The sequence below is a fragment of the Phaenicophaeus curvirostris genome, chromosome 2, assembly GCF_032191515.1.
Source record: "Phaenicophaeus curvirostris isolate KB17595 chromosome 2, BPBGC_Pcur_1.0, whole genome shotgun sequence".
NCBI lineage: Eukaryota > Metazoa > Chordata > Aves > Cuculiformes > Cuculidae > Phaenicophaeus > Phaenicophaeus curvirostris.
This window is the reverse complement of record NC_091393.1, coordinates 64,500,944-64,525,401: the sequence shown is the minus strand read 5'-3', so window position 1 is coordinate 64,525,401 and position 24,458 is coordinate 64,500,944. Positions and strand designations below refer to the sequence as shown.

The 24,458-nt window shown below is 41.8% G+C and overlaps 1 protein-coding gene across 1 annotated transcript in view; it reads right to left on the bottom strand.

Annotated features, from left to right (window-relative positions):
- Positions 1–2,543: 2,543 nt before the first annotated feature.
- The window catches only part of PGBD5 (piggyBac transposable element derived 5), a 66,706-nt gene continuing 44,791 nt past the window's right edge, over positions 2,544–24,458 (bottom strand). Inside the window, exons 4-7 of the mRNA XM_069852311.1 lie at positions 22,006–22,186; positions 15,100–15,297; positions 9,030–9,135; positions 2,544–7,106 (exon numbers count right to left, since the gene is read on the bottom strand). Of these exons, the coding sequence (XP_069708412.1) occupies positions 6,911–7,106; positions 9,030–9,135; positions 15,100–15,297; positions 22,006–22,186 (681 nt within the window). The 3' untranslated portion in view covers positions 2,544–6,910. The remainder of the gene's footprint in view (positions 7,107–9,029; positions 9,136–15,099; positions 15,298–22,005; positions 22,187–24,458) is intronic.

The window sequence follows — 24,458 nt, the reverse complement described above, 5'->3', positions numbered from 1 at the left end:
ACACATGCTGGAAAAACGAGTTAGAAGGGATCACTTGGCTCCTCTCCTTCTGCATGCCCAACCTATGAACTTTCCTCTGCCTCCTCAAACCTATTGTTCCCCTTAAACTCCTCCCTGTATCAGACTGTGCTGATTAGCTTCAACTATACAGAATCAGATTAATCTCTGGCATCTATCTGAGTTTCGCTATCTCCAATCTCATCCCAGCCCACAGGGTCAAGTTAATTTAAATTCAGTACCAAAAGGCCAGGCAAAGATTTGGCTCAAAATAAGAAGAAAAATCCAGGTTGCAAAACTAAGTCCAAGAGACTGGCAATTTGTTTTCCATCAAATGAATAACTATGTTTCATAGAGAGGTGTGAATTGTTTAGGAGTCCCATTTTAAGTACATCTTGACACAGATTAATTGAAGAGTAAGACCACAGAGTTTGATACCAAGCAGGTTGGGGTTCTGGACAGATGAACCTAGTGTACTGGCCTTTGCTTTTCAGTTTTCAACTGCTGAAAATAGGAAAAATTACTCTGTTTGAAGTCCAGAGCATGCTATAAATACTTGAAGAATAGAAGCACTTTCCAGTTTATTTTAGAAACACAGTTGCTGGGGCTGAAGGCAAACTGTATGGGCCTGGCATCTTCCCTTCCCTAGTAAACCAAGGAGACCAGTTTGAAGTCTGTTTGTTCAAGGTGCTTTTAGCCCAAATTGCACTCATCTCTACCTTCTTCATTTATCCAATCAGGCCCTGCACATTGTGGCCCTACAGGACGGTGTTACAGTCCTTTCCCACTAGGTTCTTCATCCAGGTCCCCCACATATTCAAGGGTTGTTGCAGTTACATCAAACAAGCACTTTTGCAGAGTAATGTTTTCATGGATAAGATTTTTGCACTACAAGTCGCATGGACCACCCTGACATCCAATACAAGCAATTGTTACTTCAGAAGAGTGATACCAAAGGCATTTTACCACTTAAGGCCTTTTTGTTCTGTTCACCAGACCCATCAAAGTGGAAGGTTTTAAAAAAAAAAAATCCAAACCACCAAAAAGCTCCCTAGACCATGTCAAAGGCTCCTCTTTGACAGTGATCCAGAGCTGAGGAATGTTACAGCCATTCCAGTGGGAGCAGAGGGTGTGGTGATGCTGATACCTGTTTAGGGTCCATATGAACCTGAGGGGCAGCACTAACGGGGCAAAGCAGGCAACACCTTCACAGTGATTGCGATTACTAGAGGCTTCACAAACAATACCCTGTTTTGTCTGAGATTTGCGAAACAGCAAAAAGGATCAGCAAAGTAATACTATAAAAGTCAACTGAAAGGCCAGCTCTGCGTTGTCACCTTTTCTAGACTGACCAAGAACACGTGGGATGATTTGGATGTGCTCTAAATGCATGGAATGAGGGGAACAAAGGAAGCGTAAGGCAGGAAACTTCTCCAGGGCTAGATTTCTGAAGACAAAGACCTTTCTCTCAAAAGAAGAGGAAGAGACTATTTTGTACAAAGCACAGATATTCTCAGCTGTTTCCCAGCAGTGAGATGATGGATAAAGGGGCTTTTCCAGTTCCAGTTCATAATGCTTCTGGAAACAAAGGTAGGTTTGGGAAGAACTGTTACAAGAAGGAATATATATCAAGTAGCACGGTCAGAGGCGTACATTTGAGCAGACTATGACGTGATCTGTCTGTGCAAAATCTCATAGCTAAGGACAGGTAAATATATACATGTTTTGAGCTCAGAGTTTCTTACCTTTGTGAAACGTTGCTAACAGTACTTTGACATTTGAATGCTTTTCTCGACCAGATTAAGATGAGCTCTTGTGTTATAAACAACTCATCTTACATCAGTTCTAGCAACAAGAAAGTTCTGTGGTAAACTCTGCAACAGAGATGGACGGAAGACTTCATATTCCATCTAAGCCTCAGTGACTCTTCTCAAGTGATTATTTGTCCAAATTTCGCACTGATTGCTGGACTATAGCAGAGCTTCAGAGTCTCCATTTATCTCCTCTAAGCAGGTCAGGCTGCTACGCTTTATCCAGTTTTCTCTTACCTTCAGCACAACTTGGTTTTGCCTCATTCCAGCTTATATGGAGCAAGGAACCTGTGCTCACAAATTCACAAAGCTCCTACTTCAGAGTTGAATGATGTTTGGCATGCTTTCATCTGGAGCTTGGAAAAATGCCTGAACAAGAACCAAGTCACTGAAAATGCAGGACATGGACTTAATCAGCAGGAGTTCAAACTACACTTTACAATTTCATCTCCTTCTTATCTGTTGCTGTGCTTCAGTGTCTGATTAGGGAAGGGGAAGCTCCTGTTTGAGGAGATAATGACATGTCATGAGTGCTGAGGCTGTTAGAGCACTTTGCAATCCTTGCACAGAAAGTAGCACAGATGCACAGAATTATCAGTGCAGCATAATCCCTACTCATCACTAAAATCAGCTCCAGGTCTAAGGGATTCTAAGACAGGTAAGACTGTGATAGTGGAGGCCTCTTTCACTACTCATCAGCTTAAGGCAGACTACTAAATAATTGTTACAAGGGAAAAAAAAAGGCTGCATAAGTCTAGCTGGAGGTAAAGAATGCGAATGCTGTTTTGAGTTGCTGTTCTTACTGTCAGTCTGGTAACAAATTAATTTTCCCCGAGGAAGTGTCTAAAGAAAACTAAGTTATTCCCATTAGGCACACTGAAAAAAATCTATAAACTGAGATTCTTCCACTACCTTGTAAATCCAGAAGGGCTGGGGCTAGAGAATAGGAACTGAAAAGAGAGATGGCATTTCTTTAAATTGTGCCCTAGTGTCAAGTGCACAAATGGGCTGAAGTAAAAAGCAGCAGAGTTTCTGCAAGCCCTTGAAACATTTTTCAAACGAGACAACAGCAGTGGAAATGATTTCACAGTGGCTTCTAAGCTCTAGTGAGTGTTATATTACACACTGGGAAAAGAAACATTTTCCAAGAATGGATCATGACAGGACAGACATTTCTTGAAAGAAGTACTGTGCATAGAAGGTGGCCGATATATCTCGCTGATGGTCTTGGTTACTTGAAACAAAAGTTTGTGTACCATAAATAAGTAACTTTCAGTTTTTAGAAGTATATGTGAATGAATATTCAATTCAGCAGGAAATTCAGAGAAATGAGCCTTCCTTGCTCTCTTGTCTACTTTAGCCTCAAAGTGTGGGGTTTTTCCTGGAAAAAAATTTAGAGACCTGGTTGGCATTTCCACTGCATTTTAACTCCTGCTGAGCTTTAAGGTCTCTTATCAAGAATGTCTCAAGGCTACAAGCAAAATCCAAACCAATCCACACTTGCTATCATTTCATGAGCCATTGTACAACTAACACACACGTGCACACTACAACTAGCATCCTTGCACTACTTTGAGACTAACAACTTTTTTTCCTTTATCTGGGGTGAAGCTTTAATGTAACAAGCAGGTGGAACAAAACCTGACTAAGCCAGTTTGCAGTAAAGGAAATGCTACAGAAGCTGAACTGTATTTAAACTTCTGCCTTTTAAAAATTATTCTATTTCTTCCTTAATTGCTCTGCTTTGTTTGTAGCAACATAGAAAGTGCAAGATGCTTTTTCAACACGGAGAAACCTTAACTTTCCCAACCCCTATCCACTCCCAGTCAATAAATGGAGAAAATGAGGTGGAATAGTCAGTTGGGGATATTGACTATGCTTTGGTGGCTTTTGCTTGTTGGCGGTGAGAGCCAAATTCAGGCATTTTGTACATATAAATATATATAAATATTTTTGCTTATTTATGGAATGTTTGTGCATGTTTAGGGCACCAGTTCAATATGATGAGGGATGGTTAAGGCTAAGAAAATTAAATTCATTGCAAAGCTATAATTTTGTCTTCATATTTCTCCTTTACAAAGGAGACTAAAGCATCTTCCCTGTAATAGTCAGCCACTGCGTAATCCCCCATCAACACCAATTCCTGGGAAAACTACTCAGGACCCAGTCCCTGAGGCAAAAAGCTAGGACCTCATGATTTTAGCTCAAGTAATCAACACAATTAACAGCAAACAAACATTAGTGGAAAATTAAACATTCCAAGCCCTTGGATCTACTGTCACCTGAAAAAAAGAAAAGGCATTTTTCTGTACAAGATGGCCTAGATCCAAGCCTTTAAGCTTAAACAGTAATGTAACAACAACTGGCCAAGGGCTCCAGCTCTATTTCAAGGGTCTATGACACAGCTAGAGTGTGCTGTGCTCGCTCCTCAGAAGTGCCAAATGACTCATAGGAGGTCCTGCAAACCTCTCCATCTCTGCTGGAGGCATGTGCATCTTGCAAATGCTCTGGCATTGCAGTGGAATGCAAGGAAGCTCAGCTCCCAGAAGTTACTGTTATTCAAGCTGCTCCATCAGCAAAGTTCCAGCCAGACCTTTCCTTACTGTCCCACTTTTGACTACAACACAGATTTAAAGGACTGGCATTGTCTGAAGCAGGGAGCTAACACTAAAACACCATTTGATTTCAGGTACCTTTTGGGGCATTTCCTAAAAAAACCCAAAAAACCATAAAGAAAATCATGGGCTTCTATTGCTGACCATTTATTTTTCATGCTAGCATCTCTCCTACTTCGAATACTCAGAAAACTCACAAGAACTAGCTACTGCACACACTCGGTCTGTAAATGGGTGTTCTGAGTTCTCTGCAGGGACAAGAAATTTTGAACTCATCCTTCGGCTTTTATGCAGCTTGGAACTGCCAAGGACTAGAGTGGCATAAACCCTCCCCTTCTTTTTGAGATCAGGAGGGCCTCAGTGCACAAAGTTTTGTCCTCTCTCACACATTTCCTGTATGGAGACCTTGTGGACTGAGAAGTGAAAGGGGATGCTTAGGAAACTCACTGCTGTAAATTGTGCAGCAGGTGGGCAGACTAAGATGCATGGGATGGTCTCCGGGCTGTATTGCAAGCATAACCACTGAGGAGTTGGCCATCCCCTTGCTTTCCCTGCAGCCAGGCAAAATCTACCAGTCTACTCCAAAAAAAAAAAAATAGACTTTGGTGGAAACAAAATGTGCTCTTCAGGCTATTCAAGAATTTACTATCACCTGCTGGATTCTTCCTCTGTAATGATTTACATGCTATGCACCTGCACATCACATAATTATGAAATCTGGGGAGTTCTCAAATTCATGTTGGTTACCTGCTCTTGTCTCTTGCCAGATAGATACATATAACCTGGTGAGATTTATACTGATAAAGAAATAAATCCATCCATCCATTCATCAATCAATCAATCACTCCCACCATCCCTCTTGAGTCAACCCAAATCATTCTTTGGTAAAACTTTTCAGGAAAAGCCAGGCTTGGGGACCAAAAACCACCTGATCCTCTAAGTAACTGGTTTCTGCCCTGTTAGTTAATGCAATCATGTTTATGTCCATCACTTGTAACCTTCAGATTATAGATATTCTATTTTTTTGCTGATTTAGTTGTGGACTGAAATCAATAATGTGTAGAGGGCAGTATTTCACTGCAGCATCAATTCTCTCCCATTTCAATACCTCTCCTTCTCCCAGCACCGTTTTCTAAAGCTTCAGTCCCTTTCAGATTCCACCAGCACCAAAGCATGGTGTTTCTGGCAGGGGCACCAACACATTGAGATGCTTGTCCTCTTCACTATTACTCAGAACAGGAGAAATCTTTGGGCTTCCTCTGGTTAAGTCAGGTTTAAGGTCTGGTTGCAATTGGACTTCTTTCTTTTTGTAAAACACAATGCTATGTCACTTTGCTAAACATGTAATCTGCTTAATTACAACTACTGTGACAAACCCTGTATTCTAACAAGAAGAATTCCTACAGAACACCCCACAGTGATAATGGGAAACACAGTGATCTTAGTGACATTTTTTTTTCCTACCAGCTGTGTGCCAAATGAAGTTCTAAAATGGACTAAATGTCTTAACAGTTACAAAAGTAAAAGCAACTGTTGTTCATAAAAACTTAACAGTCTGTTATATTAGATTTTTAAGCAACCTTTTAGATATAGCTGAAATCAAGGAGAAAAAAAATATAATTGTTATACTCTGATTTCTCACCAGCACACTGACCGTGGCAGCAAAATGTAAGGCAGTATTACTTACTGGTTTACTCACTGTTAATACTCACAGTATTATAAACAAACAGTAAGTGTATAAAATGTTTCATCCTAGTTAAAAAAGAAAATCAATGTAATGTATTTCCATTTTAAATTCATTAATGTATTTGTTTTCACCTAATTTTTGCTGTTTTCTAACTGGGATCAAATTGCCTTACATTACAGTAATTAAAGGGGAAAAAAAAAGACAGAAAGAAAAAGGTCTTAACTGGTCTTCAGTTCCTGGCTGCCTGCCTGTAAAGGTTTTGTTTGTCAATATGCTTGCTTCAGTGTTCACATATCTGAACTGCTTCTTTTAGCACACTGAGAGGACAGCAGTGATGCCTCACAGGGTGGCAGGCACTCCCAACCACAGCCCATGGTGCAGACCAACCATTGCTTGTCCCAGAATTGAGTATCTCCAAGTATAACACTTTCTCTAAAACCTGCCTAGGACTGCTGAGCTACATCAGCTTATAACAAGCTCTTAGCTCACGAGGAATTTTACAAGATGACCCTGTTCAGCAAAGATGATGACTAATTTAAGTCCATTTCTGGTGTACAGATTCCATCAGGACATTCATATATGCAGTTTTGTGTCAGCTTTTCCAGTGGAGCTTTCTGCAGGACATGTTTACATCCAGCCACTACTAGGAACAAAGTTTCCACCCGTCTAGTGGCATCACTTGGCATTTTTGGATAAGGACAGTACTGGTGGTGCCACAAGTTCCTTGCTTTCCCATTCCAGGTGTGGTATCTTCTTCCGCTTACCCTCCACCCCCTGACTACACCACCAAGAACAATGCATCAATGGGAGGGTGAGGTGTCTTCCAAGCCCAGAAGCTCCTTTACAAGTCTTTCACCAAACTGCGCACGGCTATACCTTGTCACATGGTAGGCCTCTGACATTTTGTAGAGGATGTAGGCATTGTTTATAGCGATGCTGATGGCAAACCAGAATACTTGTTGCCAGGTCTTGTTTGGTTTGTGAGAAATGAAATACCTAAAAAGCCAAGAGAGAAGGAGAGGGAAAAGCACTGTTCAGTCAAACAGTTCCAGCTAGGATGCAAGAAACAACCCCAGACAAAGATTCTACAGCCCTAAAGGGGAAGCTGGCCCAGGACTTAACACCTACTCCAAGTATCAACTTCAGAATTTTTGCAAAATGTACTTGACAGTAATTTACAGTTAATCATAGAATCATAGAATAACCAGGTTGGAAGAGACCCACCGGATCATCGAGTCCAGCCATTCCTATCAAACACTAAACCATGCCCCTCAGCACCTCGTCCATCCGTGCCTTAAACACCTCCAGGGAAGGTGACTCAACCACCTCCCTGGGCAGCCTCTTCCAGTGCCCAACGATCCTTTCTGTGAAAAATTTTTTCTTAATGTCCAGCCTAAATCTCCCCTGGCGGAGGTTGAGGCCATTCCCTCTTGTCCTGTCCCCTGTCACTTGGGAGAAGAGCCCAGCTCCCTCCTCTCCACAACCTCCTTTCAGGTAGTTGTAGAGAGCAATGAGGTCTCCCCTCAGCCTCCTCTTCTCCAGGCTAAACAACCCCAGCTCTCTCAGCTGTTCCTCATAAGGCCTGTTCTCCAGCTCCTTCACCAGCTTCATTGTTCTCTGTTAAGTTGCACAATTATGGAAATTTCTAGTAGTGTCTAAAAGAACTGACTTCCTTGCTCTCAGAAGCAAAATCCTCAGCGACACTCTCCCCTCTGTACCCCCCACACAAGTAAGAGTGCTGATACAGACTTCTCATGACAAACTTCCACATGATGGGAGTTGTGGGTCCAAATCCCTTCAATTTGTAATTAAAAAAAAGCCTCAGGCACATTACTTTACAGTTCAGGTAAGACAGCTGATGCTTCTTCTCTTTTTTATCTCTATTGTGTACAAAGAATAATTTCTGCTGCTGTCAACAGTAGGTGGGAGGATGCGGGGGTAGAGCCAGAGCATGCAGTGCTGGTACGTGGAGCATTCTCCATAAGGCAGAACTAGAAAGGACTGACATCCTTATATTTAGGTTCTGACTAATTCTAGGACTGCCAGATTATTTGGGCTTTGGTCATAAGATTTCCCACTTTCCTACTTTCATATTAGTAACCATCTAAATCTACTATCTCACCTCTTTTTCACATTCATTTCCCCCAATCAGATCCCAACACCGGTCTCCAGCAACCACCTCTTTCATCTCTTCTGCTGAAGTCTTGCTGCCTTGCCCAGTACTAGCTTGCAAAATCCCTGCCACTTGTTCCTCTCTCCTCAATTTTGAGTTCTTTAAATCTTCTGCACCTCACTGCTATTCCCACAGCCAAACTTCATCACTGCTGTTCTTACTCATTTTTATTTCTCCCCACTACATTAAGAACTAATACTAAGGGCTCCAGCTGGGATTCAGGAGCCAAAAGATCTACATTCTGCTCACGCAGATCAGCTAGATCAGCTTTACATCCACAACTGAATATCCTTTTCTTCTGGCTCCAGCTGACACAAATATCACCAGGACAGATAATCACCTAAACGCCACCTGCTGATAGCAGGGGAGAGCTGAGCTAACCTGAGGAACTTGTTGGGCTGGTAGACCTTGGTTGAATTCTTTCTTTAGCCTTCAGTGGGATGCAGCCCATAACATCAGCCTGCTGCCTTATCCTTCCAACACTTCTTAAAAGTAATTTAAAAAATGTTAAGAAGATTAGACTCAATTTTTTTGATAGAACCAAAACACCACTAGCAATGCAGCTCTTGCCCTTGTGCAGAGCCAGCTTCTGGTCTTTGACAGAAACAGGGGCTTTGTTAGAGATTAATTCCATAAAAGCAGGATTGGACCCTCAGCTGCAGCCGAACATGGAGAACTCAAACATTGCAGCAATAGAGACGGAGTGAAAGAAATGCACACACATGCATGTACATATTCTTACTTACTTGCTGTATTTGTCATCGTATTTGCAGATATAGCTAAGGTGAGCAGCAAATGCTTCAACTGCCAATGGGCACGGAATTTCTCCACTTTTTCTTTTAATTATAACTCCTGCATCAATTAGAAACACATTGTTTTCAATCACATGATAGGCTTAGCAATTCAAAGATATGGTTTCTATATACAGCTTATTATAAAATCACAGAATCACTAGGTTGGAAAAGACCTCCAGGATCATTGAATCCAACCATTAAAATAAAATAAACCTTATTGACAGTTTCTGCCCTAAAACTAAGAAATTATCTATCTTTAACAGAGGTGCTAATTTGATTTTTTTTTCCATTGGTAGTACACTGAGTGAGTGGAAGAGGAAGAAGAGAGATCGTTTTTCAGCTGGAAATGAAAAGGTGTTAGGCATAAATACTTTTATCGTATGTTAAACGCCCCCCCCCATTAATATAGCACTACAGCAGCCCTCTACAAACAGTGTATTAGTCTCTCCTCTGCTGTTTCTCAATGAATTGTGGTTACCTCTAGAGCTATGACTTAATATTTTATGCTTTGAGTCTGAAGATCTCAAATGAGTCCTGTGAAATTAAATCCTTTGCTTATTTCCACCCATGGGGGCCAAGAGCAACAGTACCTCCACTCCACTGATGCTAATTGACAAAGAAAGTACAGTAAGAAGGAGCCAACCAGCCAAACCCTGTCAAGACAGAGGTGAAGCTGTTTGGTGAGTTGAAGGAGCCACAACCACAGGATCTTTGAAATGAGAAGCAGCATGATTGACTGCTGTGGGGAGCCAGAGCTCAGATATACATTTATGTTCCTCAGTGGAGCTAAGCACAGATTTTTCTGCCTGTAAGTATTGCTGCCTGCCTTGCCTGGCCACCTGGCTAGAAAATTCAGCTCATCCTAGGGGATGATTATCCAGCCTAATGCAGAAATCTGTGTTAAGGCAGCAAGTCTGCTGCAGCTACCTACTACCACTCTCTGCATAGACAAGGATATGGTTCCTAGAGGAGGCTGCTCCAAGAACAGACCCCATTCCCTCACATACTGCATCTCTGACCTGGTCTTCCCCAACACTACAGCAATATTTCTGAGTCCAACGCTGCTCCAAGAAATTCCCCTAGCTCTCCTGTGACTTATTCCTCTTCTCCTCTGAGCGTTGCCCACCCTGGGGGAAGTTGTTTGTAGGAGGGACGGATAAGTAGAACAAACTTGTAGCCCTTCATTAAGGAGTCTGTCTCCACAGGGTTTGATTGTCAGATTTCCACGGCATGGATCACCTATTGCTCCATGCCTACAGCATGCTGTTTAGTGAGGTTCTGTGCTCTCCCCAGGAACAAAACCACTACTTTCTCCGAGTCTAGAGAGGCACAAGCTTGGGTGCACACTTTCTCCGTGCTGCTTCAGTACAGGTACAATTCCGGCATGTCTGATTTCTCAAGCCTTCAACCTCTTGTAGCCTCCTTCATTCTGCCAACTGTTTTACAATCATCCTTAAAATGCTCCCCACGTTTTGATTGCAGACTTCACCATTTCATTCCTTCAGCTGGAAGTCTCATTCCATCCATTATCTCTGTCAAGCCCCCTGCGCCGTCCTAGCTGGCAGGCTCAATTTTGAGGTAAGGCTTATGACACATACTAAATGTTATGTTACAGCTGAGCCATGCAGCCATTTATTTGGGGTCTTCAAAGTGTGATTTTTCAAGAGTCCAAAATGATACCACCTCTAAACTGTTCAATATACTCTTCTTTCACCTCTGCTTCCCCAAGCTGGGTGTAAACGTAGCCCAAGAGGAGGGGAAGAAATCCAATAAAATACATAAATCCCTCATTACCTTCACACACTTAGTACAGTGCTTTTTTGATCCTTTTCATGAGTTCTACAAAAAAACTGGCCAGCATGAGGTAAAAAGGATTGATATATCACCAGCCTTCTGCATCATTGCTGCAGAATCACTTGCCATCCCACCTGGGAAGGTCAGGAAAGGGGAAGTATATCCCTGATGCCAGTGTTTTACACTAAAAATACCCTTCTTGCTCTTCTCTCTTCTCTTCCCTGCCCTATTCCTTGGGAGGATTTGTATTTCCTTCATGATTTGCTTTGCATTCACAATCCTTAAGAAAATGCATTGTGATGGCAGCCACATGGGTTTCTCACTTTCTGTTACATTCCCTGTAACAATCCTCTGTCTTGAGAATATAAATAGCTTTATACGTACATTATTTTTACAGTCTTTCCTAGCCTTGTTTCTTACCACAGGCCACCTCTCCAGGGAAGGCAACTGCCGGAGCTGGGTCTTTCCTAGCTGCAGGTCTCTGGCGAGCAGTCCCAAGCCAGTTGACTCACCGGCACATGCAATGAGCTACTTCCCCTCTTGGTCCTCCCCCAGCATCACTGTGTTCCCATCCCTGGCAGAACTCCAGGGAACACACTGCCTGCACTGCAGCTGCGGCCTGCCTTTGCCTGCCTGATGGAAGGGCCACTGGCCAAAACACTCCCACCACAGACAGGCATCAGATTTTGAGGTTTTTTTAAACCCTTTTTTTTTTAAAATAGGATTTTAAGCTGTATTCCTGTCAAGTAAAGCTTGGGAAATTCCACCCCAAATAAACAAGCAGAAAGACAAAGATGTACATGTTTGTCTCCTCAAAACACTTATTCTAGGCCAATCTCTGATTTAAGGAACTAGAATCTTGGTTTTTTACAAATGGAGGCTTAGTAGAACCAGCACTTGCATCCACCTTGGCAAACACCGAGGTTGCGTATCATAACGTAAGGGGCACTGCCTGTGCCAGGTACTGTATGGCTTTTTATCAAGACTTAGATTTGTTACAGATCTTTATAAGAATTGCAGACAGTTGGCACTCTACAAGGTCTAATGTTCACGGTCTTCCCATCAGAGTCCTTTGGCCCCATCCCCACTCTCACCATATTTGGACACAACACCCCTGAATGTAGTCTCACAAAGGACACATGGCAATTTAAAGTTAAAACCCTAAGCCTCCCCATCCCAAAACATATTTTTCAACACCATGCTTCCTTCCCCTTACTTTCCAGTTCTGGCCCAATCTCACAAGCTGATTTTTTTCAGGAAACAAGATAGTCACCAGACATTCCTCACTCCATTTTCTTCTGGGCTAAGACTGCTTCATAAAATTGTGATGCCTCCACAACTTCTCACAAGTCACTTGTGAGATGCCAACATGCCATTTGCAGCTCTTTAGTCCTCGTGTATGTGGTCCAACCTTTGTTTTCTATCCTTAGCTACTGTCTGTTTAGCTTTTAGGTAGAGCTGGCTGGTGAAAAGCAGCCATGAATGCTCTTCTCAAAGAGGATACTTCTTAAAAAGATCTTATGTCCAACAAGTTTTTGCTAATGATGTCATTCTGGTCATCCTGCTGTGCAGCAGCTGAGGTTGCCGCCGGCTCCATCCTGCTTCAGATGAAAAAATTAAAAGATTGTAGTTATTCCTAGAACATAGTAATGGAGATGCTGTGAAAGTGAGAACCAAATCTAGAGCGGAAAAACAAAAATACAGCCTTGTCCCACAGATGGAGAGGTTTGCGCCAGCACATACATCACTTGCTTTAGAATGAAGGTAACTTTTTACTCTCTGAGGGGTCCTAATCTCTTTTGGTTTCTCAGTTCTTCTGTAATACAGGCACAAATTAAAATTAAACTCAAGTCAAAGCTTAAGGAAAATTCAAACCTTCGGCGAATTTTGTCCTAGGCAGAAACTTCATACTTGACAGCAGAGTAAGTGGGACCTTTTTGGAAGACTAAAGGACTAAGACTCATCCTTTAGCACATGACATGATGTATTATGACACATTGGTTCAAAACATCCATAATAAATAACCTGCTGCATCTAAGGATAGTATTCATAGATCAGCTCTGACAAGTGTACTGCCCTCCTGGTGCCTCTGGCTTGGGTTGGATTTACACTCCTGTATAGGCAAGATCGATCTTCTCGACTCTCCTTTAAATTGCAATAAATAGGTCATTATTAGCTACATCCACCTCTTCTTTAATCCTAAGTTTCATTTTGTCCAACTCTTGCTTTCCGTTTTTTAAGGCTCTCTCTTCATGGCCTCCTTTACCCACAACAACACACTTACACTCAACCAAGTGCAAACACACGCCACACATTGTCAGGTGATCCTGCTGGTGCCAGTCTCTGTCCAACTACCCTGAGTGAGGTTTATTCCCCTTTATCCCTACCTCCTTTCCTGTTTAACACACGTGCTCAGCAGGTCTGCACAACAGGCTTGCCTCAAGGAACACAGATTCCTTCTCTTCCTCCTCTGTATTTACATGCCTTAGAGAAGACTTCGGTGGTCTAGATTCAAGTTGAGTTTAAACTAGCTTTGCTGCACTGACTTCAGAGATGCCAAATTAGAGGCAGGCAATCTGGTCTGCTGCCTTCCTACAGAGCCTCCATCTGTTCCCAGCTCTCCACTAGAGACTGTCTTCCCCGAAGCACCACTCTTTAAAAAGCCAGCCTCCGTTTTCTGCTCTGATTCACTGTGCACCATGTCAACTGTCCCAGCCAGCATTTGGTGAGCAATGTGTTGGGCAGGTCTTGCTCATCTCACACACAGGTCCTAACCAGTGGATGTTAAACTACCTCACACGTGCAACCTACAATCCCATCTATGCCTAAACAGAACCAAGGTCAATCACAAGCACAACAGCTCACACCTCCGTGTGCTGCTTGTAAAGGACGCTGCCAGTGCAGATTCTGCTTTTGCTCCCTCTCAGCAGTTAACACTGCCATTTACAGAGTATTTTTCTAGTCATACTTATGAATTATGCCCAAATGTTCTGTGTTAGTCTATAAAAATGAGGTAACACGTAGTGATAACTCTTGTTCAGTTAGTGCAGCTGAATAATCTAAATCCAGCAATATGCACAAAGGAAACAGCACAAATCCTGATGATGAACAGTCCTTGTGGGGAGTAAGACTGCTCCAGGGACTGGCTTCAGCAGAATCCCCAAAGTGTCATATTTCCTTCATGAACATATTTTCAGCATTTGTGCTGACATCAGTCCACCCAAGTCACCAAGTCTTTGTTATGCTGGGGCACACAGCAGAATTCCTCAGGATCAGCCACACTTAGCTAAGGTAAAAAGCCTTCTGCCAAAGCATTGAATGACACACTAAGTCAGCTTCTCAGCTTACCATACAGTATGTCAAGGGCTTAACTTTGCTTCTGTAGCCTGTACACACATGTAAGAGTCACTTGGGATTCAGAGCATGAGTGTACAAGATACCTTTGAATTGGTGGCTTTACCCTTAAGGGTTCAGGCTATTCTTATTTGTCTGAAGCAGTTATCCATAAATCTGAGTTATAAAAATGAAAAGAAACTGAAAATATTTTCACTGAAAAATGAATTTTAAAGAGTTAGCTGATCATACTGCATCTTACAGAATTTTCCAAACGTTCTTCAAACCATTTGTATACTTTTGAAAATGAAAAGGTTTCAGTATCAAGAAGCTCCTTGCAATTATTTGGATTATCCAAGTTATCTATTTTGGTTTCTTTTCATCAGCTGCTAAAATCAATTTATTATATAAGAGGAAGCCTTAATCATATTTATTTCTTGCAAAAAGACATTTGTTTGTGACCAGGTTTTTACTGGATAAGAAAAATTAATTGTAGGATATGCTCAGAATTCTGAGTACATCATGATGTTTATTAGTTTTTCTACAGCAGCAGTCCTACAAGATGCGTTGAAATGAGGCTAGTAACAGTGTTATACAACAACCACCTTCCATTCTAGGACCATCAGCAAAGATATAATTTTTATACCTACAAAGATACTCCCCCCACTAGCTCAGGCAAAGGAGGCTGCATTATCAGTAGGCTTTTAAACCTTCCATGAGAAAAAAGGATAAATGTAGGAAGACACAGAAAGGAAGAAATCACTACTGCTACTGTTTATCTAGGATTTTAAGATCAAGCTCGGTGTTCAGGCTTATTATCAAACTTAGTAATTAATTTTGCCTTGTCACATAAAGCATGTGCAGTTTTGAGATGAATGTTAGGAATATTGCTTACCTTGTTGAACTGGTGAATAGGCGTTGGTCAGAAAACGAAAGTGCCCCTTATTGTACCAGCAGATCAAGGACATGTTTCCTTTCATTCGTATTCTGTACTGTCCTCTGGACTGGGGAGTTTCAGGGTTGTTCAGCATGGATGGAGGTAGGCCCGTGCAGTCACTCTTCCTGGTGCTCAGCAACCCACAGCAGTAAATCCCTGCATGTGAACAAAAACATTCCCTATCAGCAAGCCATTGCATGGACCTAGAACTCAAGAGCAGTGGAGCAAATCTGAATGACCTGACTAGAGAAAGAGCTTGTCTTACAACTTTCTCATCCAACACATACGTTGGCTAACTGGCCTTCTCCTGTAATACCGAAGACTTGTGTCCTGAATGACTCTGAATGTCTCTGGAAAATAAGACAAGTACAGAAAAGCTGCTCTCTTGATGAAATGTCTTGACATCTCCTGCACAGTCATGATGAAATGATAAGAAGAATTCAGGGTATCTTCCCAACAGCAACATCTCTAATCTATGTAGCAGCCTTCACAATATGCTTAAAATTGGACCCAAAAAACCCCCTCAACAGTGATATACATTATGGAACACATCAAAATTTATTATCGAAGAAAGTCTTTGTTATTTAACTAAGAGAATAAATTGTGGGAAGAGAAGGGAGGTAAGAAAAGCTATAGCATCTTAGATGTTAACTGAAAAAAATTCTCTTGCATGACTCTAATGATGCTTTTTGTTACAAAGCTGACAAGTTCTAGTTTAATCGACTGCTTCACTGTGCTGCCCAGCTCTTGATTGTCAGCTCACTACTCCTTTCACTTGCATCATCTGGTTTGTTAAGGAAACGCTGGTTAAGCAATTAAGAACCACTGAAACCACTGGTTGATTTAAAAAAAAATGTGTGTGCCAGAAGGATGGAGAAGATGGAAATACAAGTTCAATAAAAACAGATTTTAGGGAAAGGAGATAAACCAAACAGTGCCCTAGCTGAGTGAGCACTGAACTTGTCCTGCATAGATATCAGAGGCTACACAGATGATACATTCTGCTGCTCACAGCTTTGTGGCCTTTTCAAATGTGAAACAGGCAATGCATAAAATCTAACACCACAAAACACATCGCAATGCAGCCAGATGGGCACAAACAAGATTTGGAAACAACAATGCTTGAATTTGTAATTAGGCTGTGAAATAATAACAGCCTGTTTCTGTTAGTACAAGAGAAGATCTTGATCAAATTAACTGATCTGAAGAGAATACCTGTAAATCTTGGCTGGGAAATTCCTCGGTCTCCTAGGTTTTGTGTAAACTCACCTAAGTGGAAAAATACGATGGGCATGGAAGCAGGTGGCATCTGTGCACACCTTTCATACAGCAGCAGAGGCTTATGCTAGTTTAAAGCTCATGTCTCACCTAAGTCTGCTTGACCCAATTTCTCATTGTGCTGAATTCCGCACATTGGATAACTGGATATCCTTACAGGTGAAATGCTAAATCAGACTACAGCGTCTGGCTTCCCTCGAACATGTTAACACTGTTCTTGGGTCTCCGTTTATGTGGCTCTTCTTCCTCTGTCTTTCTGGGAAGACCTAAGCTTGAGTTCAGGTGCAGCCTTCGTCCTTGGTTCATACAGTGCCTGGTAAGCTGAGCATCCCCTCAACATCTCACAGATACTACAGGAATACTAATACAATAATTGCTAATACTCACTAATTGGACCAGTCTTGTGGGTGGGTCTACAAGGAGCTAAAGCTCTTCCATCAGGAATTTAAGACACTCACATCAGAAGAAGGTCAACCAACACAGCAATAAGGCAAGTTCATTCTGAAGGAGGAAATCTGCCCTCCTCAGTTATTTCTAATGAATGATTCAGCCCCTGGAAATCCCTAAGATCCTTCTACGAAAGACAATGAGAAAAGCCTGATGATGACAGGCTTACAATCAACATAGGAGGAATCGCTCCTCCAGTCTAAGACACTTTCTGTTTTGGTTTTTTTTTTTATTTCTTGTCTTGCTGAGAGGTACACAGATAGTGCAGGTGCATGACCCACAAACTTTACCATTAAGAGAAAACTTTTAGAAAGCTTTTTTTCTAGCCAGTAATAAGATCTCCCTGCTCTGATAATAAGCAAGCCTCCAAGAAATTTCCTTAGCTGCCTAAAGTTTATGACTCACTGAAGGGTGATACTCTTTCCAGGAGACTGCAATGGTATAAAAACCAGGCTAATAACTACATTACTGTGCTGGAGCTTCAAAATAGCAACAGCCATCTCTGAGATCCCATAATAATTAATTGTAGCCTTTCCTTTAGCTCAGGCAATAAGCCTGCAGAAAGCTTCCCGCAGATGTTTCACTCCTTATGCAGAATAATGGGAACCATTTCCTCTCTCAGGAACACACTGTGTATTCCTGCTGTACAGCCTAGAAAAGTGCAGCACTTCTGCAGATTTACTAGCATCTCTCATCATGGATGACGACCTTAATCTGTAGAGATTTTTAAAACCACTCAGTTACTATAGCAATAGAAGCAATAAAAATATGCCCATCTGGCTTAACAAAGTTTTTGTGTGTAATTAAATAAGAATCACGACAGGTGTTTGCCACATACACAGGAATCAGTGGAGACATGTCGTCCTCCTCTGGTCTTCTTAAACTATGACTACAATATAAATGCATACACCTATGATAGATCAGCAAAGATGAGTAAATGTGGTGTAGTCACCCAAGATTCATTCCCAGGGTCTCCAGGCCCTGCAGCGCTTGTGCTGAAGCCTGTTTCATCACATCTTCATCAGTACCATTTGCAAAGGCAGCCAGGCTCGAGTTAGTTCAGGCAAAAATGCACATTCTGCAATCAAGTCAGAGCTAGGGCAACTGGGGGCCTGTTGTGGGAAGGAGATAAGGGTTTGCTTTGTCCGTGTGCTGGACTTGTAGGATCCTGCAAAACTTGAGAGAGTGCTATGGTCACCCAGGCTGGCAACTCCTGCAGCTATGCCAACTCCAGCTACTCTGCAGGACAGAACCAGCTGCTCTTGCTGGTTCAGAAAGTGCAAAAGAAACTTTCAGGGATCACGCATTTAAGGGAAGTATGGGACATGGGTCTTCAGGAGGTGCTGTCCTTAGTAACTGACAACACTAATGCTCAGAGGTGGAAAAAGGGATGGGCACCATGAATGAATGTCACAGCAAGTAACAACGATGGCTATCTGCTCGCAAAACAGAGAATCTGGGGCAGTTTAGTGCAGGTTTCCAGTTCTATTCATAGGCCAGAGAAAGAAACGCTTTGTATGTCTCTTGAAAAATAAAAAAAAAGAGGTCTATTCAGGTTTTTGGTTTTGAAAAAGATCAAAGTGCCCTGTCTTATTTTCTGAAGTTTTCTCAGCTCGTGGTATCTTCACAGAAGCTAGAATTATGTTCATCCACATCCCTTTATATTACTAGACATATTCTCTGCTTTGGTACAGCGAAGGTGCTGCACAGCAGGCTTTCAGTAAAAAACATCGTGGCTTTTGCCACACATGGCAGTATTGCATGTGTGGGTTAGGAGAAGCAATCAATAGTTAAGGCTCCATGAAAGTCTTCAAAAGATCACAGGATCCTACAGATGAAAGGATAATTCAGGTTAGAAAGCAACTAAGGAGGTCTCTAGTCCCATCCTCTGCTCAGAGTGGGGTCAGTTCTGAGGTCAGACAGCACGGCTCAGTGCTTTACCTTGCCTGGGCTTGAAAACCTCCAAGGACAGGGACTGCACAACCTGTCTGGGTATTCTGCTCCACTGCCCTCAGGAAAAACTCTACACCTACTCTCAACTTCTGTTTCAGCTTGTCTGGTTGTTTTTTGTCCTTCCATGATGTACCACTGTGATAAGCCAGCTCTGTTTTCTCAATAACCTCCTTAGGGTAGCATAAGGCTGCTGTTGGGTCCCCCTGAAGCCTTTTCTTCTCAGGCTGAACAAGCACAGTTCCCTCTCATAGCAGAGCATGTGGTCCAACCCCTGGTCAGGTTGGTGCTGAACTTGGGTCTCTCTGCTGAATTTAGTTCAGTTTACCTTTCCTGTACTGGGAGGCATGTTGTCCAAAACTGTGCTGAGTAAGAGGCAATAAGCACCTCCCTCACTCTACAGGCTACACTCCTGTTGCACAGCCCAGGATAGTGCTGGCCATCTTTGCTGCTACTGCATACTGGTGACTCTTGTTCAACTCACTGGCTACCAAGAACCCAGATCTTTTTAATCAAGAATTTCGAGAGGAACTAATAAATTTTTAGTGGGAACCTCTTTCTAGATTTTCCAGAATTCCCCTTACTTCCCCTAAATGTCAGTTTATGTTCCCAGAAAGTTTACAGTTTCTGAGCATTAGCTTATTTAAATCTCCCCCTATTTCTCTGCTGATAGTCACAAAACCAAACCAAATCAAACCACACCAAGCAACAAACCCCAAATGCCACAAAGCGGTTAAGATCAATACCAATTTCTTTTAGTTTTCAGTTCTCAATGGAATCTTCCAACTACTGACCCTGCTCTTGCCCAGAAACTAAATTTTCTTGAACAGAGAAGTAAATTTGTCAGTTTAAGAGTGGGTCTTGAACTGTCATACGCACTTGACCACAGACACTTTTCACCAGGCTTTCATGACACTTCTTGGTCATGTTCTGGCCCTGTTCAGATTTAGTTGGCTAAGCCACATACCAAAAAAGCATTAAGGTCATTGCTGAGGGTGACTGTGTGATACATTAGGAGAGATGTCTCTACTGAGTCCAGGCTTCTCTGCCTGCCTTTACCGAAAAGTACTGCCAATGCAGTAGGATCCCAGCAGGTGCTGGCAATACATTAGCTGCTTTGCAGAAGAGTCAGTAAACACTGTCTCCTCCAGAAGACTACACCACTGCTTGACATGTCTAGCATCTCACCTCTCCCAGTGTCCTTCCAGTTTAATATCTCTCTGCAAAAACCCTGAGCTAGCCCCTAGTAACTCATGGCAAATGCAGGCAATTCCATGACCTTATTTAACAGAAACACTTTCACATTCTCTCCATGATCTTCTTTATACAGGACTGTCACACTATTTTGCAAAGCAAATAAACCTGTTATCTTAGTGTCTGCCCCCCTACCCCATAGCTTCACCACCAGGAAGGTGATAACGTGTACCAGATCTGAAATTTAGTTTTGGAAGCAGCTGTCAAATATTACAGAAAGTCTCATGAGACCATGCATCAAATCACGAGCCAAACTCAAATCTCAGTAAAACATTAGCATGCTTGATCACAGAGTAAATCAAAATTACATGCTTTAAAAAAAATTACTGAATTTGCTACCTGCTAGAAACCGTTAATTTGAATGATCTGTTCACTTTAAAGCCCATGAATAATTTACCCTGTGAACAATTTGAATTATCTGTAAGAAATAAACACTCAGCTAGTTTAGTAGCCATGGATCTTTTTCACCAGGGTTATGGACTGACTGGGTCATGCTATACTGTCTTCACCCTTCCCTAGCTGAGCATAAAGGGTGCAACTCGGCAGTCAAGTTTTTGTCTGTCAGCATTTACATTTAAAACTGACACATCTTGGGCACTAGGATTATATGGGTTATCCTCTACAGGTTTTTTGAACCCACATTTTGCATCATTGTTCTGGTAGTCTTAAAAATGTAATGCTTATAATCAGCTGTGAAAATACTCATTTACTAAAGGACAGTCTCTGCTCCGAGGAAAAACTACAGAACATGACAAATATGCTTAACGTCTTTCCCATTTGGCTGCTTGCAGCATTTGGGAAACTGCGACTGCTTTGTGAGAATATGGCAGTATTCCACTGTGAGCTTCCAGCCTACCTAAAATCATGTAGGAGCTACGTCCTGCATGGAACTCAACAGAAGCAGCCCCCAGTATCAGTGCAGCCTGAAGCACTCAACTACAGCACTGCTGCAGCTCTTTTGTGTTGGCGTTTTAAAGACAGGCAAGATATTGTCTAAACACCCATTTATTCCTGCTTTTGGCCACATTTCATCAATAAAATGCCCGAGATGGATTTAATTTCTGCAATGAAAAACATGACAAAACTCTATTGTCAATAGTATGTTGGAAAGGGAGATGGCCTTCAGTCTTAACTGTTAAGAAGGTTCTATCGTATATACCATAGCAAGATGACTTATAAATGACTGTGAAGACTGTATTTTAAAGGGAGTCACAAGTCCTCAGCATTTCTGAAAGCAAATGAACATGTGGCTTTTCCACACTCAAGGCGAGGGAGAGCATTTGACAGAGATGATGTAATGGGATTGCTTTCTGCACTAGCAAACAACTGGCTGGGACAGCCACGCTACCATGTCGGTGGACACTGCTGGCAAAAGTGCTTTTGCCAATATAGAGTTTATTATGTTTTCAGAACTACAAACCGCCGTACCAAGGCATGTTTATACCAGCAAAAATTTTTGCAATGGCATAAAATATCACTTATAAAAGACATAGCCTCTTTAACAGGTCCCAAGCCAGCAAGGACTTCTCAGGCACACCTTTAAGGATTTATCCCATCCCTAGTATTTCACAATGGGAACAGAAAAATCACAGGCAGCTAGGAAATCCCTTGAAAAGGCCCCTAGGTTATATAGGAGATTAGAACTCACATTTCTAAGGCAAAGAACAAAAGAAAGGGCTTTAAATACCCTTATTAAAAAATGTTTTCACATCCTTGAACTTTAAAAAAACTCAAAGAGAAAGATTTAAAGAGCAACTTAGAAAGTTCTCTGCACCATACCTTTTCATGAACGAGACCTTCTCTTAGAGATGACCAACTTAACCTATACAAAGAACTGAAATATCAGTGAAGCCTTTTGAGAGTTTTTTTAATTCAGTGGCAGGAGGGCCCCAAGGTCTGTCATCATTAAAATCCAGTGAGTCACTTGATACACACCTTGCTTCTCAAATTCTTCAAAGAGATTCAGGCTGGTAATGCTTGGACCAGTGAAGATGATGTAGTTCTTCCCAGAGGCATTCTGACAAAGGTTTTTGGCCACCATACTGTGAAGCTGTGGTTTGTTCTTCAAAGCATCCAGCCCATCAGCACCACTCCCTTCTTTGAGATGGACATAAATCTTAAATGAGAAATGGGGAGAAAAGTCAGAAGGTTATAGGCAATCCAGACGGAACAAATGCAAGTGCTAACATACCTGCTCAACTCAACTGGAGACAAGCTGAGAATCAAGGTAGCAGATATTTTTTATGAACTACTGATATCTAAAGCTCCTTTCAAGGGGCTATCGCTTTAAAACCACCTCAGATTAGCTGGCGCAGCTATTGGTAATTACAGCATCATTCCCCTCAGTTTGAAGACTGAGGTTCTTGTCACTGTTGTGCAGTCTGAAGACCGCTTGGCAGTAAAAGACTCAAGTCATAACTGAGGTTATATGTTGTCCTGAATCTGTGTAGGCTTCAATGCTGCCAGAAAAAGGAGAGCATGGGAACTTTAGTCTCAAGAAAGGCCACTATCTTAGAAGAAAGATGGGGACAAACTTTTTAGCAGGGCCTGTTGCAACAGGACAAGTGGTTACGGCTCTAAACTAAAAGAGGGTAGATTTAGACTAGGTATAAGGAAGACTTTTTTTTATAGTAAGAATGGAACAGATTGCCCAGAGATGTGGTAGATGCCTTGTCCCTGGAAACATTCAAGGTCAGGTGGGACAGGGCTTTGAGCAATCAGGTCTAGTTGAATATGTGCCTGCTCATTGCAGTGGGGTTGGACTAGGTGACCTTTAACTGTCCCTTCCAACTCAAAGCCATTCTATGATTCTATAATGAGCAGAAGGAAACAGTCCATTAGCTTCACTACAGTAGAGCTGAGATTTACTTCTGTTGGCAGCAACCATCAGGCTGTTACACAAGTACATGTGCACCCCATAAATGAGAGGAGCCAGCAATACACATACCCAAACAGCCAGAACATCCTCACCAGACTCTTAAGGCACAGTGCTAACTCTCAGATCCTCTACTTAGATCATGATTTGGAGCCAACCCACCAAAACAGATTGAACCAGGAAGCAGGGTACAGTGCAATATGCTGCTGTTAGTACAGAAATGCTAGTTCACTTGTAGCAGGCTGCAGTGGCTTCAGCATGTATTCTGCTACAGTGAAGCCCACATTGGTATGCATTTCAAGAGAGCTGTCACCATTATCTGTAGGTGGATGTACATGCTTGTGCTAGAGTGCAGGAACATTTATTCCTTAGTAAACCTGACTATAATTAACTGAATACAGTCCAGCTAGTATACTTGCCAACTGGAAGAGCACTGAAGTAAAGCTATGCCTTCATTCCTACAAGTGATACCTATAGAGGAGGAGTCTTCTGTATTGCCATGCAGTGGGAAAAAGCACATAACCCTTCCTTGGAACACAAGCCTTTGATTTTATTTCACTGATAGCATTTTACAAGCGTAACTTTCCAAGTCCAACACCTATTAACATCAACTAGGCATCTGACCTTCATCTCGTTCTAAAAGTCAGCAGAAAGTCAGCTAGAAAGAGAAATGAGAAGAAGCAGATGCTGCGCTTACCCAGTGAAACAGTACTGTAACATCAGAGAACTTGCAAAGATTTAAAAACATACACAAATGCAATTTTTCTGAAAAATTGTCCAAGGCTTGCCTTCGCGGCTTTGGCTCTGAAATATTCAGACCTTTCAGGCATTTCAGAAAACTTTACCTGTCAGTGAAAGCTGAAACTTGCTCAGTATTCAGAGGCACAGCAGAGAAATTTTGCCTTGTTTGTTGGAATTACGTATCCACAATGAATGTTTGTTAAACGCTTGAGACTTCAACCATTCAGAATAAGCAGCATCGCTTTCCTGTGTATAGATCTGTTTCTCTCCCAACACACTCCTTCATAGAAGAAAGTTCATTACAATGCAATGCTCACAGAACATCATGCTTTGTGCAAGAAAAAATGCCTGCATGTTTGCAAAAGTTCTCCCCTCAATGATCTTACAGAGGAATAAAATTCAGTTAAGCAGCTTCTCCCCATTTTAGATGATGTATCTCCCAGCACTGGTATTCTATTCATATTCATATAGTATTCCCTAGCAATTCATGCATTGCGGGACAGACCCCAGAGGAGTGTGTTATGTATGAAATCTCTGAGAAATGAAACATAATTTGTAGTTTGGAGTAACTGATGTGCTAAAGAAAAAAGTTGATGCAAGGATGAATACATACTAATTCCAAAAAGAAGTACAGTACATATTGAAAGGAAGTACTAAATATAAATTATTTATCTTCTTCTTTTAAAAAAAAAAATCATCCTTTTTTTTTATAGAAACAGTTTTCAGATGAGGACAAAGCAGGAATTTTCATAGACTCCTGACCTAGACCACG